Source organism: Euleptes europaea, chromosome 1 (assembly GCF_029931775.1).
Source record: "Euleptes europaea isolate rEulEur1 chromosome 1, rEulEur1.hap1, whole genome shotgun sequence".
NCBI lineage: Eukaryota > Metazoa > Chordata > Lepidosauria > Squamata > Sphaerodactylidae > Euleptes > Euleptes europaea.
This window is the reverse complement of record NC_079312.1, coordinates 12,520,242-12,543,282: the sequence shown is the minus strand read 5'-3', so window position 1 is coordinate 12,543,282 and position 23,041 is coordinate 12,520,242. Positions and strand designations below refer to the sequence as shown.

The window sequence follows — 23,041 nt, the reverse complement described above, 5'->3', positions numbered from 1 at the left end:
TGAATGCAAAGCGGGATCTTTATCCTATCAGCTCTGCCCCCTACATCTACGATTAATGGCTTCCTTGGCTGCAGTGTGTGTGGGGGGGGTAACCTGGAACCTGCAAAGAACTAGGGAGGGGAATGGAAAATTCCTTCAAGAATAATCCTCTCTTGATAAGTCCTCTCTAAGTAAAAACATAGGGTTTCCAAAAATTCCTAGAGAGGACTAGCGTTGAGCCAATGGCCATTTTTTGTTTATTTTTCTCTGAGAGCTGGGGATGGGAGATTCCCTGCCCCCACCAGGGGCTTGGCCCATAGACTTAGAAGGGTTAAACTCTGCTTAAGATAACAATGTAACATCCTGAACAGTAAACTCCCCCACAAAAAGCCCTCAGTATATGGAGCAAAAATACCTGTGAAAAACCAATTAAGGAACTAATTAAGGTTTTTTTTCCAGATTCCAATCATTGCAATGAGTGTCCAGAAGATCAGCATCCAAACGAGGACAAGAATCGCTGTGTCCCCAAGGTTATAGTTTTCCTGACTTATGAAGAAACTTTAGGGATCATCTTGGCTTCTTTTGCCCTTTGCTTTTCCCTAACGACAGCTATTGTTTTAGGAATCTTTCTTAAATACCTGGGAACTCCCGTTGTCAAGGCCAACAACCGAGATCTTACCTACATACTTCTCATCTCCCTCCTGCTCTCCTTCCTCTCCTCCTTCCTCTTCATCGGCCAGCCTGGGAAGGTGACCTGCCTCCTCCGACAGACTGCCTTCAGCATCATCTTCTCCATTGCCGTCTCTTCCGTGTTGGCCAAAACCATCACGGTGGTGGTGGCCTTCATGGCCACGAAGCCAGGGAACACGATGAGGAAATGGCTGGGGAAGAGCTTGGCAAACTCTATCGTCATTTCCTGTTCTGGCCTTCAAGTAGGGATCTGCACTATCTGGCTGGGAATCTCTCCCCCCTTCCCAGACTCCAACCCACACTCCCAGGCTGGACAGATAACACTGCAGTGCAATGAGGGATCTGTCGCCATGTTTTATACGGCCCTTGGCTATTTGGGCTTCCTGGCTGCCATCTGTTTCACAGTGGCTTTCCTGGCCAGGAAGTTGCCTGGTTCATTCAACGAAGCCAAGCTGATTACCTTCAGCATGCTGGTCTTCTGCAGCGTTTGGGTGTCCTTTGTGCCCACCTACCTGAGCACAAAGGGGAAATACATGGTGGCCGTGCAGATCTTCTCCATCTTGGCCTCCAGTGGCGGCTTACTGGGCTGCATCTTCCTTCCCAAATGCTACATCATAGTTCTGAGGCCTGATCTGAACACAAAGGAGAACTTAATGGTGAAAAATAAAGAAAATGTGTAATTCTTTTTTTTAATTAATTTCACTTTCACAATACATCACTCCACAATACAAAACAATACATACCAATGACATTCACTAATATAACATGTAACATATTATACTGGGTGGGTCTATGCTTTTTCCCCCTACCTCCCACCTTCCTTATAATTGCAGCAGTAGTAGTTGTTGTTGTTATTATTATTAATGATGATGAAATAATTAAATGTATCTTGACATCACTGGTGTGTAAGTCATTCTTCTATTCAAGACCGTATTTATGCCTTATATTATATGTATAATTCTAAAAGAAACAAAGGTCAATCAAGTTCTCTTCATTCTATTCACCATCACTATCACTGCACACGTTCATAAACTCACTTATATTATTTGATAACAGTTTAAATTACATAGTTGTAATATAATTTCCAAAAGAGCCCTGTGGCGCAGAGTGGTAAGCTGCAGTACTGCAGTCCAAGCTGTGCTCAAGACCTGAGTTCGATCCCAATGGAAGTCGGTTTCAGGGAGCCGGCTCAAGGTTGAGTCAGCCTTCTATCCTTTGTGTGATTCTGAAGGGAACAGTATAGTGAAAACAAGTGAAAGCATGCTCCCCTCCCCTGATCGCTTCAGTTTTTCAAAATCATCATATATGACCCCTCATCCCACACACACACACAAAATTCATATCTCTTGCTAACTTGCTGGTTTTAGATTCTATCCTATTCTAGCTACCACTACTGAAGACTTAAGAGGACAAATTCCCCTTGATACCATTGGTGGGAAATTGGGTGGCGGCTTCTACCATATTACAATCTATCAGTCAACATATACAGTCAATAATAATAAAATCATTTTCAATTAAATAATAAAATCATTTATGTTAAGAACATAATGTAAAAAAGGCCCTGCTGGATCAGACCCAGGCCCATCAAGTCCAGCAGTCTGCTCACACAGTGGCCAACCAGGTGCCTCTAGGAAGCCACAAACAAGACGACTGCAGCAGCACCATCCTGCCTGTGCTCCACCGCACCCAAAATAATAGGCATGCTCCTCTGATACTGGAGAGAATAGAGATGCATCATCATGACTAGTATCCATTTTTACTGGTAGCAGTTTATTACAATTCTAAGATTTTGTTCCTTCTTTTTCATAAGAGTATGGCGCCCCCAACGTTGGTCCGACTGTGGATTACAGGAGAGATAAGAATGGGAGACCCAAAAAAGAATGACCGAGGCCGTATTTGTTTGTTTGTTTGTGGGTCCAGCAAGGAACGGAGAAACGGGAGTGTGGCGGGAATCTTTGGTGCCCCCCACCTTCTAGTCCGTTGTGTTTGGTCCTTCCTGCCTGCTTCACTTACCAAAAAGTAGCCCAGAGAGATCTGGATATTAAAGGACCTTGCATACAGAGAAACATTCTTACACAGTCATTCTTAAACATCATTCAAGCCATATGAGCAGTAAACCATTCAGTTTTATTGAACTTACAAAAAGAATATGAAGCAAAGGAGAAAGCAATATTTAACATATATGACAGTACTTAACAAACGTAACATATTGACAGACAACAGATACAGAGGCCCCTGGGTCACTTCCAGAGAGAGAGACAGAGATGGCAACCATTCAAAGGGTCTGTGGTCTCTCAGTGGAAGGACAAAGAACTGGGGTTTTGGGTTGTTCCTTTATAGAGAGGAGAGGGGGTCCCAAATGACCCCTCCCTGTCACATTCTTAGGAAATGAGTTTTCTGCAAATCATGACTAAATTGTTTAGAAATATCTTGTTCCATAATAATTCTTTCAATGTCAGTTTTGATATCCGATTGTCCATCAATGTTCCAAAACAATCTTTTCCCTTGATTTGTTGTCTGTTTTTATAACCTTGCATAAATTTTGGGGCATCTGATGTGCTTTGGGTGGTTAATTGCTGGCGATGCAATTACTTATGACCCTTTTAGGTCAGAGTCCTGCTTGGAGCTGATGTCAGCTAATAGCTGCTTTCTGAAAGTCAGGTCTATAGGTGATAATGTATGTGGTCAATTTCAACCCAAACTCTTTTAATATAGATTACTAATATTTTTAATATAAACTAATGATCAATACTGAAAATTCTCGCGACAGGGAGGGGGAAGGGGGAACAGGGAATGGGAAGGGAGAAAAGGAGAGAAAGAAGGGAAGAAAAGAGAAAGGGGAAAGGAAAAGGGGAGAGGGGAAGAAGGGAAAAGCTTCTGGGCACGGGCAGGTACCCCAACATCTCTACTCCCCACAACAAGCACCTTGTGCGGTAGGTGTGACTGAGAGAGTTCTGAGAGAACGGCGACTGGCCCGAAGTCACTCAGCAGGCTGCATGTGGAGGAGTGGGGAGTCGAATCCAGTTCTCCAGATTACAGCCCGCCGCTCTTAACCACTACACCACACTGGCTGTCTAAAATCCCAAATTACACTGCTTTACCCACTGCCAAATGCTGAAGAAGAAAAAAAACCCCAAGATTTTGGAGTGCCACTGGGGAGGCACATGTGGTCCCAAAAAGAATCCCTGGCATACAGTCATGTACACTTTTTCAAAACTGAACGTCTAGAATCTGGGGCAGATAATACATTAAGCAATAAGCAGGGGTTTCCAATGTGTTGCTCATGGGCATCATAGTGCCATCTGACATGCTTCCTGGTGCCAGGCGGTGTGATTAGATTTACAGTGGTTCCCAACCTTTTTTTGACCAGGGACCACTAGGACTTTTTTGTTCGGTGCAGGGACCCCAAGGTTCAAAATAAAAACTCCGAGAATTTGAAAATAAACTTTGATCATAACTGTTAGTTAAACATTAAACTTAGAATAATATTTGAATATATATATATATTTCATAATAGAGAACTTTTAATTGAAAATATTAATTTATTATGGGTTTATAACTTTGTTTCGCGGACCTTAATTTAGTTCTTGCGGACCCCTGGGGGTCCATGGACCCCCGGTTGGGAACCAGTGGATTAGAAAGTGGGGGGTTGGGTGGGGTGTGGCCCAGAGGAGCCTCTGATTTGCTATTCGAAATCTGATTGGTTTTGCAGATGTTTAAAAGGTTGCTTCAGCAGCTGCCCCCACAACAATAGGGTCTTAAGCCAGCGTGGTTAAGAGCGGCACACTCTAATCTGGAGAAACGGGTCCAGTTTCCCACTCCTCCACATGAAGCCTGCTACCGCACAAGGTGCCTGTTGTAGGGGAGGGCAAGTTTGCCAGGTCCCTCTCCGCCACTGGCAGGAGGTTTTTAGGGTGGAGTCTGAGGAGGGTGGGGTTTGGGGAGGGGAGGGACCTCAACGCCATAGAGTCCAATTGCCAAATTGGTCATTTTCTCCAGGTGAACTGTTGTGTGTCAGCTGGAGATCAGTTATAATAGCAGGTGATCTCCAGCTAATACCTGGAGGTTGACAACCCTAGGGGGGGGGGAAGCAATTGTAAGCTGCTTTAAGACTCCTTCAAGGTAGAGAAAAAGCGAGGTATAAAAACCAACTCTTCTTCTTCTTCTTCATCATCTTCTTCGTCTTCTTCTTCGTGCATAGCAGCAGGTAAGCTACATGCACGCAAGAAAATATTTTAAAACAATGCATTAAACAGAGATTCTGCCTGAAATAATGAAGAGTTGGTGTTAAAGTTATGCACGTCTTTACTCCCTGGCATGTTGTGGTTCCTTGCCACCTCTCGTGCCAGCCATTTTGTGATTGGGCCCACCACCCTGTGTCAAAATTGCAAAGGTGCCTTCGGGGGGAGTCCTACTGTTATGCTGACGGAAGGCCCTGCCTCAAAGTACTGTCCAAACGTCCAGTTAATATGGCTGCTGACACCCAGGGGGTTCCCGCGCTTTGTATTCCCAGCGACCTATTAAGAGTTTGAAAACGTTATAAAAACCCTCGCTTTAAAAGGGTTTTTGGATGCCACGGCTTAGAAATGGTTGGAAGACGTCTTCACAGCCAAAGGGGCCAAACGAAGCGCGAACAGGATTTTTTATAACGTTTTCAAACTCTTAATACATTGGTGGGAATACATAGAAAGTGCGAACAGTATTTTTTATAACGTTTTCAAACTCTTAATACATCGCTGGGAATAGTGCGGTAACCCCCCCAAATGGAATCCATGTTCCTCCTTCTTTGAAAGCCCGTTTCCTCCCTGTTAATCTGAGCCAAGTGTGCCATCAGACCGTAAACTTTTTGCAAACATATTTTTGCCAGCTGCACGCAGGGGCTGCAAAGGGAGACCAGGGCTTTGGCTATGTCATTATTTCCCCTGCACTTTCCAAAATTACAGGTTTGGTCCTTTTCTGCTCATGAACGCCCCCAGAGCTCCCTTTGGAAATCCATTACAAAGCTGTCGGAAGCCAGTGTTGGAAGTGGCCGACGCTAAGCCGAACCCAGCTGGGAAACTGCTTCAGACTACTGAGTAGGCACAACTTTGAGGACCAAGAGAGACAGAGGAGAGACCACTGTAGTTAGTAAATGGGGTTGTAACTAGTCGTGAAGCTGACTGGAGGAGGGTGGGTACTTCTAGCCAGGGTCATGACGATGTTGCTGCTGCTGCTGCTCTTATTGTTCTTGCCTCATTTGATCTGTGGAAACACAAATGGTTTGTTGACCTACCCAAATAACTATTACAGGCCAGGAGATTACCTCCTTGCGGCGGTCATTCCTACAAACAGTGACATCTATCTGAGTCATTCCTTCCGGAATGATCCGGCCGATGAATTCTTGCCGTAAGTGTTGGTTTGCAGTTCAGTCCTACTGTACTGAGCCCGATTCCAGTCTCGGTTGCCACAAAAGTTCAGTAACTTTCTGGAAGGCACTCGATTCTAATTCCTCCAGATCAACCAGGTGACTGAGGGATGGACAGTTGATCCATCTGGGGGCACATCCTAACCATCGTGGTGGGACAACAGACGAACTACTGAGCAAGTTGCATATTCCTTTTGTCTCATGTTTCTTTTGTTTTGCGAGGGATTGTTACATTTAAATCCCATCGGACCGATAGCTGTGTCCCAACTAGTTCATACCAGTTATGAGACACAGGCCATTTATTCATGGAAGGTTTTGCATTGGATTTGCCACTCTATAGATGCACATTTTCCCCCATCCGAATTCTCAAAACTCTGCATGGCGGCTTATTGAGAATATGGATGGGAGAAAAGTGCATCTAGAGTGGCAAATCCAGGGCAAAACCTCCCAAGTATAAATGGCAACAGATTTAAGCTTGCAAACTAGAGGGAAAAGATAGAGGGGAATCGATCTGGTAATGTCAACATTGCTAGTAAGAAGAGTTCAAGATAACCTGTGGTGGGTATTCTTCCTAGTATGGAAGAGAGGGACTAGGCTTTAAAATATTGAAGCTTATTATACTAACAACAAGGTGTAGAATTGCAGTCCTAATACTATCTCAGCACAAGTTTAAATTCAAAATGTCATTGCATTATGCTAGATCATTGTTTCCAAGAAAATATCCAACTTACATTGTTGAAGCTAGTATAGGAGAAGAATGATTCACATGAACACATGAAGCTGCCTTATACTGAATCAGACCCTCGGTCCATCAAAGTCAGTATTGTCTACTCAGACCGGCAGTGGCTCTCCAGGGTCTCAGGCAGAGAGGTCTTTCACATCACATCACATACTTGTCTAGTTCCTTTAACTAGAGATGCCGGGGATTGAACCTGGGACCTTCTGCCTGCCAAGCAGATGCTCTGCAATTGAGCCGCAGCCCCTCCCCAAAACTTGGCAAGGAAAAGGTCCCACATGAACACATGAAGCTGCCTTATACTGAATCAGACCCTCGGTCCATCAAAGTCAGTATTGTCTACTCAGGCCTGCAGTGGCTCTCCAGGGTCTCAGGCAGAGGTCTTTCCCATCACCTACTTGCCTGGTCCCTTTAAGTGGAGAGGACGGGGATTGAACCTGGGACCTTCTGCATGTCAAGCAGATGCTCTACCACTAAGCCACAGTCCCAGGTACTTGAAAGAGAGTCCAGTGAGCTAAGGCAGGAGGGCAGACCTCACTTGCTGACTCTGTTCCCTGTAAAATATGACACCCTCCCCCACCAACCCCTCACTTCATACAGGAATGGGTGGAGATTTGTCGGGGGGGCCCAAGCATGTGTGTACAGTGGAGTGGCTTGGAGAACAAGTAACACATTGTAGAGGTCTAAGGATCCAGTCGAGGTTGCAACCCATCATCGTGATATGCTCAGGCAATGTCTATTTCAGAAATGGAAATTTTCACCATGATTCATGAGATTGTACAAATATGAGTGCTGTGGGAGGGGCTGCGGTTCAGTGGAAGACCTCTGCTTAGCATACATAATATCCCAGGTTCAATCCATGGCATGTCCAGTTTAAAGGACCAGGTAGTAGATTATGTGAAAGACCTCCGCCTGAGACCTAGAGAGATGCTGCCAGTCTGAGTAAAGAGCAATGACCTTGATTGACCAAAGATCTGATTCAATATTAGGGAGCTGCATGTATTCATGTGATGGAATCTGGGCAGGTAGACTATGTTACAACTTGCTTTGGACCCTGAGAAATGATGCTTGGATTGTCAACACATGGGTAAGCATGTGGGTTCACCATCATATCTACCTTGTCCTTCTGTACCTGCACCAGGTACAGGTAAATTTTTGAAACTGAACTCAGCCTGATACTTATTTGAACTCTCCAAATTGAGAGAAGCCTCTGTAAAGAATGAAAAGAAGGCAAACACATCAAATAACCTGTGAGAAGAAAAATTATTGATGGTATGATTTATCATTAATATGGTGCTCCTGGTGTGCCTGGCACGTTGTGTGTGTGTGTTAAGTGCCGTCAAGACGCTTCCAACTCATGGCGACCCTATGAATCAAAGTCCTCCAAAATATCCTATCTTTGACAGCCTTGCTCAGATCTTGCAAATTGAAGGCTGTGGTTCTTGTAGGTTATCCGGGCTGTGTGACTGTGGTCTTGGTATTTTCTTTCCTGATGTTTCGCCAGCAGCTGTGGCAGGCATCTTCAGAGGAGTAACACTGAAGGACAGTGTCTCTCAGTGCCAAGTGTGTAGGAAGAGTAATATATAGTCAGAAAGGGGTTGGGTTGAGCTGAATCATTGTCCTGCAAAAAGTATCAAAGGTAATGTGCTCATCATTGTCCTGTAAGTATCAAGATAATGTGCTAATGAGGGTGTGGTATGTTAATAAGGAACCATTGTATCCTGAAGTGATCTGTTAATGTGTGAAATCCAGTAATATATATATATTTGTCCTGCAAAGTATTAAAGGTAATGTGCTAATCTTTGTCCTGTAAGTATCAAGATAATGTGCTAATGAGGGTGTGGTATGTTAATGTGGAACCATTGTTTCTGTCTTCATACAGAACATGTTAAGGTGGAACCATTGTTTCTGTCTTCATACAGAACATACCACACCCTCATTAGCACATTATCTTGATACTTACAGGACAAAGATTAGCACATTACCTTTAATACTTTGCAGGACAATGACTCAGCTCAAACCCAACCCCCTTCTGACTATATATTACTCTTCCTACACACTTGACACTGAGAGACACTGTCCTTCAGTGCTACTCCTCTGAAGATGCCTGCCACAGCTGCTGACGAAACATCAGGAAAGAAAATACCAAGACCACGGTCACACAGCCCAGACAACCTACAAGAACCGATGAACTCTGACCGTGAAAGCCTTCAACAATATTATGAAGGCTGTGGCTTCCTTTATTGAGTCAATCCATCTCTTGTTGGGTCTTCCTCTTGCCTGGCACGTTACGGAATAACAACTCCCACAAAGGTCCGGTAAAACTACAATCTAAAATTTGACATGGGCCAGGGAACACTGGGAGAGGAGGAAGACAGAAACAACTGTCAAGGGAGGAAGAAAATGTGTTCAGTTCAGTTACACAGACTTTGGCCTGGGTTCTGTGGGGAAAACTGGAGCTCCAGGGTGGCTTCAAAGGTTTCACAGAGAAGGTGGATTTTGAGGAGGGACAGGAAGTAGGAGAGAGAGTGTCACACAACGATGTCCCTTGAAGAATAAAAACATCGGTTCTTGTAGGTTTTCCGGGTTGTGTGACCATGGTCTTGGTATTTTCTTTCCTGACGTTTCGGCCACAGCTATGGCAGGAATCTTCAGAGGAGTAACAAGTGTCACACAACCCAGATAACTTACAAGAACCGATGAACTCTGCCCGTGAAAGCCTTCGACAATAAAAACATTGATAGTGTGGTTTAGTTAGAAGAAGGCAACCTCATGATATGTCACTGAATTTACATTGCAGATTGTTTGAAAGGAACTACCAGCACGCGGTGGCTCTCTTGTTTGCCATTAATGAGATCAATGAGAATCCCAGACTCTTACCTAACATCACCCTGGGCTACAACATCTATGAAAACTACCAGTCTGCAACAAGGATAGCTTGCAAGACAACCATAGACCTCCTTTGCGCTGGACAACATTTGGCTTTCCCTAACTATCTGTGTGGGAGGCAGGAGGAGCCCCTGGCTGTCGTTCAGGGTGGGGACGACCAGGTCTTCTTTCAGCTGGCATCCGTGTTGAGCATTTACAAAATACCTCAGGTATGAGTGAACTAGGGGAGAAGGTGGGGTGAATCCAAGATGGAACTTTTGGTACAATTTTCACTTTTTTGGAATCGGGAAATTGTGGTTGGAGTCAATGGCAACACGTAATGGGACAGTGGTAGAACATTTGTTTGGCAACCAGAAGGTCCTAGTTCAATCTTCAGCATGTCCAGTTAAAAGTAGATCAGACAACAGATAATAATGAAGAAGAAGAGTTGGTTTTTATACTCTGCTTTTCTCTACCTTTAGGGAGTCTCAAAACGGCTTAACAACAGGCACCTTGTGAGGTAGGTGGGGCTGAGAGAGTTCTGAGAGAACTTGACTAGCCCAAGGTCACTCAGCAGGCTTCATGTGGAGGAGCAGGGAATCAAACCCAGCTCTCCAGATTAGAGTCCACCGTTCTTAACAATCATACCATACTGGCTCTCAAATGTTTTTTTGCCCTTGAAAACCCTTCAAGGTCATTATAAGTCAACTGTGACTTGACAGCAAAAAGAGAGAGAGAGGTGTCTCACTTAATTCAATTGGGCTTATTCCTAGGTGACAATTATTATTCTGTTCACAGTAACAGAAAGCCAAATGATTTAGTTTGTTATGATACTGCTAGCAAATCAAAAAATTTCTGACACTAGTCTATCTCTCTTCGCTTGGACAATGAAATTAGAATGTGTGTGTGAAGTGCGTGAAGTGCCGTCCAGTCGCTTCCGACTCATGGCGACCCTATGAATGAAAGTCCTCCAAAATGTCCTATCTTTGACAGCCTTGCTCAGATCTTGCAAATTGAAGGCTGTGGCTTCCTTTATTGAGTCAGTCCATCTCTTGTTAGGTCTCTTTTCCTGCTGCCCTCAACTTTTCCTAGCATGACTGTCTTTTCCAGTGATTCTTGTCGCAGAAAAGAGCAACCAAAGTGATTAGGGGACTAGAGCAACTGTCCTGACTCTTGTGCAGAAAAGAGCAACCAAAATGATTAGGGGACTAGAGCAACTGTCCTATGGGGAGCGGTTAAGACGCTTGGGGCTGTTGAGCTTGGAAAGAACTCGGAGACATGCTAGAGGTCTATAAAATTATGCATGGTTTGGAGAGAGTGGACAGGGAGACGTTTTTCTCCCTCTCCCATAATACTAGAACACGGGGTCATCTGCTAAAGCAGGAGGGTGAGAGATTAAAAACAGATAAAAGGAAGTATTTTTTCACACAACACATAGTTAAATTGTGGAACTCCCTGCCCCAGGATGTAGTGATGGCTGCCAGCTTGGAGGGCTTTAAGAGGGGAGTGGACATATTCATGCAGGAGAGGGGTATTCATGGCTGTTAGTTAGAATGGATACTAGTCATGCTGCATACCTATTCTCTCTAGTATCAGAGGAGCATGCCTATTATTTTGGGTGCGGTGGAACACAGGCAGGATGGTGCTGCTGCCGTTGTCTTGTTTATGGCTTCCTAGAGGCACCTGGTTGGCCACTGTGTGAACAGACTGCTGGACTTGATGGGCCTTGGTCTGATCCAGCAGGGCCTTTCTTATGTTCTTATGTCTCATGATGTGACCAAAATACGATAGCCTCAGTTTTAGTCATTTTAGCTTTTAGGGTCAGTTCAGGCTTGATTTGATCTATAACCCACTGATTTGTTTTTTGGGCAGTCCAGGGTATCCGTAACACTCTCCTCCAACACCACATTTCAAAGGACTCTATTTTCTTCCTATCAGCTTTCTTCAATGTCCAGCTTTCACACCCATACATAGTAATAGGAAATACGATGGCATGAATTAATCTAGTCTTGGTGGCTAGTGACACATAAATAAATCCTGCAGCGAGCTAAATGTATTAGACATTTCCACATTGGTTAAAAAATGAGTCTCAAATTTAGCCACTTTACTTACTAAAGGGCTGTTATCATCAAAAGGGCATGCTGTTTTGGGACTTGTATTATCTAGAACGATAATATAATTTTTAAAAAGTTTAATAAATGTACTCAATTTTGTACCCAATTTTATAATCAATTATCCCATGTTTATTTATTTACATTATTTATAGTCCGCCTTTCTCACAAGGACTCAAGGTGGATTACAAATAGTGGGCCAGTACAAGTTCAAAAATGGGACATTCCTGTGACTCGTGCATTAGGATTTTAGAAGTCTGGAACCAACAGAAAAAATGAAGTATAGCATAAGTGGTTCTTGTGGGTTATCCGGGCTGTGTAACCGTGGTCTTGGTATTTTCTTTCCTGACGTTTCGCCAGCAGCTGTGGCAGGCATCTTCAGAGGAGTAACACTGAAGGACAATGTCTCTCAGTGTCAAGTGTGTAGGAAGAGTAATATATAGTCAGAAAGGGGTTGGGTTGAGCTGAATCATTGTCCTGCAAAAAGTATCAAAGGTAATGTGCTAATCATTGTCCTGTAAGTATCAAGATAATGTGCTAATGAGGGTGTGGTATGTTAATATGGAACCATTGTCCTGAAAACCTCCAAACTAACAAAGACTACAGTCTACAATAGCCATGCAGATTAGCTTTGGATTTCACACATTAACAGATCACTTCAGGATACAATGGTTCCTTATTAACATACCACATCCTCATTAGCACATTATCTTGATACTTACAGGACAATGATGAGCACATTACGTTTGATACTTTTTGCAGGACAATGATTCAGCTCAACACAACCCCTTTCTGACTATATATTACTCTTCCTACACACTTGACACTGAGAGACACTGTCCTTCAGTGTTACTCCTCTGAAGATGCCTTCCACAACTGCTGGCAAAACGTCAGGAAAGAAAATACCAAGACCGCGGTCACACAGCCCGGATAACCCACAAGAACCAATGAACTCTGACCGTGAAAGCCTTTGACAATATTTTTATAGCATAAGTATTTACATAACACATTAAGAGGGGGTGTAGTGGTTAAGGTGTCAGACTAGGATCTGGTAAATCTAGATTCAAATCCCCACTTGTGCCATGGAAGCTTGCTTGGTGTCTGTGGGGCCCGCTTAACCTACCTCACAGGGTTGTTGTGAGGATAAAATGGAGGAGAGAGGTGAATGATGTAAGCTGCTTTGGGTCCCCATTGGGATGAAAGGCGGGATTCAAATAAAGTAAATATAAATAAATAAAATTACATAAATAGGATCCTACTTACAATAAGCTAGACCCAGTGGTATAGACCACAGTCCTTAATCATTCAAGCAGTGGTTCTGGGCAGGCCTCAGATCCTCTGCAGGCCACAGGCCTTGGGAGTTGTCCTGCAATGCCTGTTCCCAATATGTGTGTGTGTGTGTTAAGTGCCGTCAAGTCGCTTCCGACTCATGGCGACCCTATGAATGAAAGTCCTCCAAAATGTCCTATCTTTGACAGCCTTGCTCAGATCTTGCAAATTGAAGGCTGTGGCTTCCTTTATTGAGTCCATCCATCTCTTCTTGGGTCTTCCTCTTTTCCTGCTGCCCTCCACTTTTCCTAGCATGACTGTCTTTTCCAGTGACTCTTGTCGTCTCATGACGTGACCAAAATACGATAGCCTCAGTTTAGTCATTTTAGCTTCTAAGGTCAGTTCAGGCTTGATTTGATCTAGAACCCACTGATTTTTTTTTTTTTTTGGCAGTCCATGGAATCCGTAACCCTCTCCTCCAACACCATATTTCAAAGGAATCTATTTTCTTCCTATCAGCTTTCTTCACTGTCCAGCTTTCACACCCATACATAGTAATAGGGAATACGATGGCATGGATTAATCTAGTCTTGGTGGCCAGTGACACATCCTTACACACTTCAAAATCTTTTCTAGCTCCTTCATGGCTGCCCTTCCCAGTCTCAATCTCCTTCTAATTTCTTGGTTGCAATCTTCCTTTTGGTTGATGGTGGAGCCAAGGAATAGAAAGTCTTGAACAATTTCAATTTCCTCATTGTCAACCTTAAAGTTGTATAATTCTCCTGTGGTCATTACTTTTGTTTTCTTGATGTTCAGCTGTAGTCCTGCTTTGGCGCTTTCTCTTTTAACTTTCAGCAGTTCCCAATATAGCCCTGCTTTTTTATGCTTGCAAATTTTGGAGCATCATTTCCTTTCTTCACTAGCTCACCTACGGTTTAGTGTACCATGCCGGTAGCAATAAATGTCAGTTTCCTTCTTCATACTGGATGAGCCCAAAGGAAGAGTCCCAGTACATGGGCATAGGCCAGCTGCTCCTGCACTTCGGATGGACCTGGGTCAGCCTCGTTGCTCCAGACAATGAAGAAGGCAATCGTTTTGTGAGCAGCTTGCGGACAATTCTCACCAGAAGTGGAAATTGTGTTGCCTTCACATGGAGGATTCTTACAACGAAGGATGTCCACAGGAATTATGACTCTGTGTATCGCTTGGTACGAAATTTTGCGGCAGAACTCGCACAGAGGAAAGCCAATGTGTTCATTTATTATGGGGACCTTCATTCCATGTACTTTTTGCCAATCATTGTAAGAACGTTGCTTATGAAAATAGGTATCCCTGCGGGGAAAGTCTGGATCACAACTATTCTGTGGGGCTTCACCTTGAGCACATACGTTGACCACTGGTATCTCAGAGATTTCCAAGGCGCCTTGTCCTTCGTGATCCAAACAAGTGACAGGTTAAACCCCCAAAAGCTCTTCTTGATTCGAGATGAAGCCCTCCTTGAACGTGTTTGGTCAGAAATATTTCACTGCAACAACTCAATATCCTCTAGAACTCCAGACCCAAGATGGTCACAGAAGACTTGGAACAGGTGCATGGGAAAGGCCTCCCCCCCAACTTGGCTTACAAAAGAAATCTCTGCAGAGAGCTATGTTGTCTATAACGCTGTCTGTATGGTGGCACATGCGTTACATAGGATGCATTTGTCCAGATACAACCATATACTTGCTAGGAACAGACTGGGCCTTCAAAATACCCAGCCATGGCAGGTAAGAGTGATTTCTGCCAAAATTAAAACTGCAAGGAATTTTTCAATTCTTGCACTATTTTCCTCTACTCTCACTTTTTATTTAGGACTAAGGTAGGGTTGCCAACCTCCAGGTACTAGCTGGAGATATCCCGCTATTACAACTGATCTCCAGTCAATAGAGATCAGTTCCCCTGGAGAAAATGGCTGCTTTGGCAATTGGATTCTATGGCACTGAAGTTTCCCCCCTCCCCAAACCCCACCCTAGTCACAGTTCTCTGAGAACTCTCTCAGCCTCACCTACCTCACAAGGTGCCTCTTGTGGGGGGGGGGAGAGAAAAGGTGATTGCAAACCTCTTTGAGATTCCTTTCGGTAGAGAAAAGCAGGGTATAAAAAACCAACTCTTCTTCATCATCATTTTTTATTCTTATATATTTATTTAGTATATTTTATCCCACCCCTCCTTCAGTAAGCTCACAGTGGAATAAATTATTCTCCCTGGAGTCAGTGTGGTGAAGTGGTTAAGAGTGATGGTTTGGAGCAGTGGACTCTGATCTGGAGAACCGGGTTCGATTCCCCACTCCTCCACATGAGTGGCGGACGCTAATCTGGTCAACCGGGTTGGTTTCCCCACTTCTACACATGAAGCCAGCTGGGTGACCTTGGGCTAGTCACAGTTCTCTCAGCCCCACCTACCTCACAGGATGTCTGTTGTGGGGAGGGGAAGAGATTGTAGACTGGTTGAAAAAAGAAGAAAAACCTTGTATGTAGAAATATCAAGGGCAATTCCAAAAAAGCTACAATAATAAATTACAGAATCTTTAATCAAATTATAAGCATTAAAAACTGTGTATAAAAATCCATCAACTTGGATTACACATATAGGTACTTTCCTCTAATGCCTAATAAGTTACACTTATACACATGGTGTACATGTATTTTACGTTAGTAACAACAGTACCTGGTCATAGGAAAGATGCTTATAAATATGTGACATTTCCATATGTATATGTGTAATTTTATTTTAAAGCTTTTTTCCATTAGGGGAAGGTACCTATGTGTATAACTAAAGTTGCTGGATTTTTATGCACAGTTTTTAATATTTACAATTTGATTAAAGATTCTGGATTTAATATAATTTTAGCTTTTTTGAAATTAACCTTGATATTTCAACATACAAGGTTTTTCTCCTTTTTTTCAATCTCTTTGGTTACCCACATTAAGGATCTCTCAATTGGAGGAGGGATGCCAACCTCCAGGGGATGACTGGAGATCTCCCGCTACTACAACTGATATCCAGGCAACAAAGATCAGTTCACATGGAGAAAATGGCCGCTTCAGAGGGTAGACTCTATGGCATTATGCCCCACTGAAGTCCTTCTCCTCACCAAACCCCACCCTCCTCAGACGCCACCCCCCAAATCTCCAGGTATTTCCCAACCTGGAGCTGGCAACCCTGCCTTTGGAGGGAAAAAAGGCTTTCAGTTAGGGTTGCCAACCTCCAGGTAGCTAGAACACAAAACCAGCAGCAATGCCAAGAATTAAATAAATATGTGCTATATTATCATACCTAACACAAACAAGGAGAGTGTTACGGATTCCGTGGACTGCCAAAAAAACCAATCCGTGGGTTCTAGATCAAATACAGCCTGAACTGACCCTAGAAGCTAAAATGACTAAACTGAGGCTGTCGTATTTTGGTCACGTCATGAGACGATAAGAGTCATCCGAAAAGACAGTCATGCTAGGAAAAGTTGAGGGCAGCAGGAAAAGAGGAAGACCCAACAAGAGATGGATGGACTCAATAAAGGAAGCCCCAGCCTTCAATTTGCAAGATCTGAGCAAGGCTGTCAAAGACAGGACATTTTGGAGGACTTTCATTGATAGGGTCGCCATGACTCGGAAGCGACTGGACGGCACTTCACACACACGCACACAACACAAACAATACTAAAGCAACCAAACAACCAAAATATACATCAGGACCAAACAGTTTGCACCCATAACAAACAGATTCAATTATTCTGTTGCTTCTGAAGAGCGAATACTGCAAATGTCCATTTAGAGGCAGAGGTTTACCCAGGTGTCCTTATTTCTAACAGTTGGGCCTCCTGTAAATTGGGCCCTGTCTGTGACAATATGCTTCTGGATGTTCTCCTCCCTGTGGCCCTAAATACCATTGTCCTTAAGAAAAACTTTTAAAAATGGAATAGAATTGTGAAATGATTACATTTGCCTCATGCCGGTCTGTTAATTCTCATTCTAGCTCCATTCTTTTCTGAGAAACATCCACTTCAACACTACAACCATGAATGACATGCATTTTAATGAGGGTGGGGAGTTAGTAGCTGACTACGATATTCTGAATTTGGTCGTCTTCCCTAATGGTTCTGCCACGAGGGTGAAAGTTGGGCGTCTCGAGACCCAGGCTCCCTCAGGCCTAGAGCTGAACATTCGGGAGAATGCCATTGTCTGGCCCACTTGGTTTAATCAGGTGAGACGTTTATCTCTTTTTTGCGTAGGGCTGTGTCATGGAAATCCATAGGTTCATTGCCCAGCTGAATCCCAGTAACTGGACAGCAAGGATAAGAGGTAGATTGACTCAATAAAGGAAGCCACAGCCTTCAATTTGCAAGATCTGAGCAAGGCTGTCAAAGATAGGACATTTTGGAGGACTTTCATTCATAGGGTCGCCATGAGTCGGAAGCGACTTGATGGCACTTAACACACACACAAGGATAAGAGATGTGAAGTTTATTTGTTGAAGCAAATGTACTGTTGCGGAGTGCGGCCGATGATTCCTATGTCCTCCACTTCCGTAAGCAAACAAATTCCTGTGCTCTTTTTTCTTTCTTGCTTCCTGTTCTGTAGACAAGGCCCCGTTCCATATGCACCAAAAACTGCCCACCTGGATACAGAAAGATGGTTCTGGAAGGACAGCAGAGTTGCTGCTATGACTGTCCACCATGCAGAGAAGGGACAATTTCAACTCACAAAGGTACAAATAATTGTTGGGCTTAGGAGAGCAGAGCAAAGAGTCAGTTATGAAAGTTTGATGAGCAATGTTGCTCAGAGTTCTGCAGAAGCAGAGATAATGAGTAAACCATCAGTCCATCCAAAGGGTTATTGTATCCTTAGGGTTATTGTACAAAGGGTTATTGTACCCAGCCATGGCAGGTAAGAGTGATTTCTGCCAAAATTAAATCTGCAAGGAATTTTTCAATTCTTGCACTATTTTCCTCTACTTTCCCTCTTTATTTAGGATTGAGGTAGGATTGCCAACCTCCAGGTACTAGCTGGAGATCTCCTGCTATTTCAATTGATCTCCAGCTTATAGAGATCAGTTCACCTGGAGAAAATGGCAGCTTTGGCAACTGGACTCTATGGCATTGAAGTCCCTCCCCAAACCCCACCCTCCTCAGGCTTTGCCCCAAAAACCTCCTGCCAGTGGTGAAGAGGGACCTGGCAACCCTGTTTATCCTCTGACTAGAAATAATTCTGTGGAGTCTTGGGCACCGGTCTTTTCTTTGGCTTCCTTAGGCTGTTCTTTGCAATCTTGTTTCCTGGATCTACCAGGAGTTGAACCCGGTACTGCTTGAATGCAAAGCAAGTGCTTTATCCTCTGAGCCCTGTCCTCTACATGCATGATCAACCAATTGTATTGCTTTGTTGAGCACACTTTATACAGAGTTAGTGTAGTATACTGGCTAGAGTTTCAGACTGGGGTTACCTGGATTCAAATGTCCACTTAGTCCTGAAACCGCTGGGAAACCCTGAGCAGGCCACTTGAGAGAAAATGAGCCTACCTTTTAGACATGAATTTCAAAAACCCAGGGAAAAGCCAGCAAAATGAGCAGAAAAGCAGATGATTCACTAAAAGCTCAAGAGAATAATATGATCTTCACTGGTACCTAACAGCTGTGGAAGCAGTCTGAAATTGAAAGGTCTGGAGAAATGTATTTCACCACCACGAGAAAGGCTCTGTTCCTGGTTTCTACCCTTAGGCTTTCCAAGCTCCAGGTTGGGCCTGAATTTCTCCTGGAGAGCCAGCGTGGTGTAGTGGTTAAGAACGTTGGAATCTAATCTGGTGAACCAGGTTGGTTCCCCACTCCTCCACATGAAGCCTGCTGGGTGACCTTGGGCCAGTCACAGATCTCTAAGGGTTTGTGATTATAAGCTGCTTCGAGACTTCTTACGATAGAGAAAAGTGGGGTATAAGAACCAACTTTTCTTCTTCTTCTTCTCCTGAAAGTACACCTAATTTCCAGGCTACAGAGATCAGTTCCCCTGAAGGAAATGGCCCATTTGAAAGGTGAACTCTCTGGCATCCCATCCCCACTGAGCTTGCTCTACTCCCTAAACTATGCCTTTTTCAGACACTGTCCCCTAATCTCCATGCATTTCCCAAGCTTGGACTGGCAACCCTACCTAAACCACTTGTATAACTGAAGTGCCTGATTGTCCGTAGAGTCCAATGAACAGACAATGAGGAGGAGGTTAAGGTTAAAGCAGTCAGTTCTTTATTTAGGTAAATAATAGAAGCGAGGGCTAACCACTAATGCGAAGTGGAGAGTCACCACAAAGGAACAAAGAGATGGGAGGATCCTTTAGTTGGCATCAGAAGATTATAAGCCACAGCACCTATCCTGTCTGGTAGGGCCCCTCGCATATTAAGCAAAGCCGTCCTTAAGATCGGGGCAGGTACATTGCCTTACAAGGAAACAGTTTTAATAACAAAAAAACAAAAGAGCCAGTACACAATTAGATACATGATGTGATTAATTAGCACAGCCTATAATGTAGCCTGAAGGTGTTCTTAGAAAGCGCTTGCGTCTGTAAGCGGAAAACAGAAACTACATTCCTAACTACAGATAAGAGAATCCATTCGCTAACCCAAGGACGGCCATGCTTAATATGCGAGGGGCCCTACCAAACAGGATAGGTGTTGTGGCTTATAATCTTCTGATGCCAACTTCCCCAAACATCCATAGGGTATGTGTGTGTGTGCTGTATTAGCCCTTATGTATGGGCACAACATAACCATGAAAGGTAGATTTATCTGGCTGTAGGGCTTAGCATATAGATCAGGGGTGGGAAACGTCAGGCCCAGGGGCCATTTAAGGCCCACGAAATCATTTGATCTGGCCCTTCCTGGGTCCTGGCATATCTCTAGCTCAGAAGGATCTAAGACTGGTGACCATCCTCTGCCACCAAGTGGGCAAGTGCGCCACCGCTTGGATGCCTGCCTGCTTGCTCGCGCTGGGGGGGGGGCCATGTGGGGCAGCTGCCTGCTTGGGGCTTAGTTGGCTAATTTTTAAGTTAATAATTTTGTATGGCTCACAAATTATGTTATAAATATCCAAATAGCCCTTGGCGAAAAAAAAGTTCTCCACCCCCAATACAGACCTTAAACCATGGTGTGAAAGGTTTCCTGAAGGCTAGACAGGAATTTTCCTGCCATATAATTTCCTACCTACCCCACTGCACTGGGGTTCACTGCACTGATCTTGAAAACCGGGTTCGATTCCCTACTCCTCCACATGAGCGGCAGATGCTAATCTGGTGAACTGGGTTGGTTTCCCCACTCCTCCACATGGAGCCAGCTGGGTGACCTTGGGCTAGTCACAGCTCTCTCAGCCCCACCTACCTCACAGGGTGTCTGTTGTGAGGAGGGGGAGGGAAGGTGTTTGTAAGCCAGTTTGATTCTGCCTTAATTGGTAGAGAAAGTTGGCATATAAAATTAATTGTTGTAAGCCACTCTGAGCTCCGCTTTACTGTGGGAAGGTGGGATATAAACCGAAATAAATAAATAAATCTGGAACAGGAGGTGCCCTGCTACCCAAGACTCCTTCTGGGTCCTGCACTCTCAAGCACCTTCAGGGAAGGATGACCTGGCCTGTGTTAAGTGATCATGGCCCCATCGCCACGCTGACCTTCATTGGGGCTCTCCACCATCCTGACACTCCACTCCTGTCGCCATCCCAAGTACCATGCTTCCACCACAATGATCGGGGACACTCGCCACTAGCAAGGTGGCCAGATGGTGGGTAGACACCCCATCAAGCTGTGTCCGTGCCAGTTTGCATGGCGCAAGTGGCACAGATGCCAGCATATTGGTCACTGCACCTCCTAAGCCCATGCAACCCCCAAGTTCGGGAATGGGCTGTTGGATGGATTTGGAATGAACTAACCCAATAGAAAGCAAAATATGGGGAGGGGAATCACATTACACCCAGATGTTTTTGACACAATGAAGTGATTTTTTTTAGATTCAGATCATTGTGACGAGTGTCCAGAAGATCAGTCTTCAAACAAGGACAAGGATCAATGTGTTCCCAAGAAGATTGTGTTCCTTTCCTACGAAGAACCTCTGGGGATCATCATGGCTTTCTTTGCACTACTCTTGTCCCTGACAACAGGTGTTGTTTTGGGAATCTTCCTTAAATTCTGGGAAACTCCAGTTGTGAAGGCCAACAACCGAGATCTCGCTTACATTCTTCTCATCTCCCTCTTACTCTGCTTCCTGTCCTCCTTCCTCTTCATTGGCCAGCCTGGGAAAGTGACCTGCCTCCTCCGACAAACTGCCTTCAGCATCATCTTCTCCGTTGCCATCTCTTCCGTGTTGGCCAAGACCATTACAGTGTTGGTGGCCTTCGTGGCGACAAAGCCAGGAAACTCAATGAAGAGATGTCTGGGGAAGAGCTTGGCAAACTCTATTGTTATTTCCTGTTCCAGCCTTGAAGTAGCCATTTGCATTATCTGGCTGTTAATCTCTCCTCCCACCCCAGACTCCGACTTGCATGGCCAACCTGGACACATCATACTGAAGTGCAACGAAGGGTCTGTTACCATGTTTTATATGGCCCTTGGCTACATGGGCTTCCTGGCTGCTATCTCTTTCACGGTGGCTTTCCTGGCCAGGAGGCTTCCTGGGGCTTTCAATGAAGCTAAGCTGATCACCTTCAGCATGCTGGTCTTCTGCAGCGTTTGGGTGTCCTTTGTGCCCACCTACCTGAGCACAAAAGGGAAATACATGGTAGCCGTACAGATCTTCTCCATCCTGGCCTCCAGCGCTGGCTTGCTGGGCTGCATCTTCCTTCCCAAATGTTACATCATCATACTGAGACCCGATCTGAACACAAAGGAGCACCTAATGCATCTAATGATGAAAAGGAAAGGAAATGTGTGATTCTGAGGGGTATAGTGTAGTAAAAACGAGGGAAAACATTCCCCTCCCCTGATCAGTTTTTCAAAATCATCATATATGACCCCTCACCAAATAGAATACAAAAAAAATCCAGCTAACTTGATGGTTTTAGACTCTATTTTATATTCCAGCTACCAAGAAGTTGTAATATATATCAATAATTTGAGCTTGGAAGTACTTGCAGAATTAAAAGACCAGAAGGGAACGTATTTGGTGTTGAAGATCAGGTTGCCAGAGAGTCAAATATGCACATAGGCATCAATACCTGCTCTCAATGACACTAAAGTTGTTGTTGTTTTTGGTGGGGCGGGAATTCAAGTATTACTAGATTTCTAGGAAAGAGAGATTTTGATTTTTGGAGATATGAATGGAGTTCTAGACCCAAAAAAGGACAGATCTAGCAATGTTGGCAGGGGAAACTCCGCAAAAACGTATTTCAGTATATGGGAATGTTAGAACTGAAGAGTGCCTGGAGAACATTACATCTTGATGAAAAAGACTTCACATACTTCTCAGGCAGATGTCAGTCTTACTCAAGAATGAATATGTGCTGGATTTCTAAAGCATTAATTAAAGGTGGAGAAAAAGTAGAAATTCAGCCAAGGGCCTTATCAGACCCTAGTCCAATTGAACTAAGTTGGAAATCAGGAAAAAAGACAGAAAGAAGATGGAGAATGAATCATACATTGTTACTACAAGATAAACAGCCCATTCTTCACCTTTCAGTGACCGGAGACAGCATGGCCGAGGCATTGCCACGGCGCCTCCGAACCTGTTTCCCAACTGCCAAAAGGCTTTAAAAAACAATTTAAACAAAGACTAATTGAAGGAGTTAAAACAACTAAAGAACCAACTGGGCTTGTAAGAGGCAGGAAAAAAAACACAGAAAAAAATGAATTTTTTAAAACAAAGACATTTTGAACATGCTAATGAACCTGGAAGATATTTAGCATATTGTTAATAAACCTGAAAGATATTTACCATATTGTTTAAGAAAGAGAAAAAAGGACAATACCAGCGATTAAGAAAGGA

General features: G+C 44.0%; 1 protein-coding gene across 1 annotated transcript in view; it reads left to right on the top strand.

Annotated features, from left to right (window-relative positions):
* The first annotated feature begins 5,866 nt into the window (after window positions 1-5,866).
* Window positions 5,867-23,041, top strand: part of LOC130493321 (vomeronasal type-2 receptor 26-like) — a 31,855-nt gene continuing 14,680 nt past the window's right edge. The window contains exons 1-5 of the mRNA XM_056867039.1: window positions 5,867-6,054; window positions 9,610-9,907; window positions 17,069-17,296; window positions 17,674-17,800; window positions 21,072-21,985. Of these exons, the coding sequence (XP_056723017.1) occupies window positions 5,867-6,054; window positions 9,610-9,907; window positions 17,069-17,296; window positions 17,674-17,800; window positions 21,072-21,985 (1,755 nt within the window). The remainder of the gene's footprint in view (window positions 6,055-9,609; window positions 9,908-17,068; window positions 17,297-17,673; window positions 17,801-21,071; window positions 21,986-23,041) is intronic.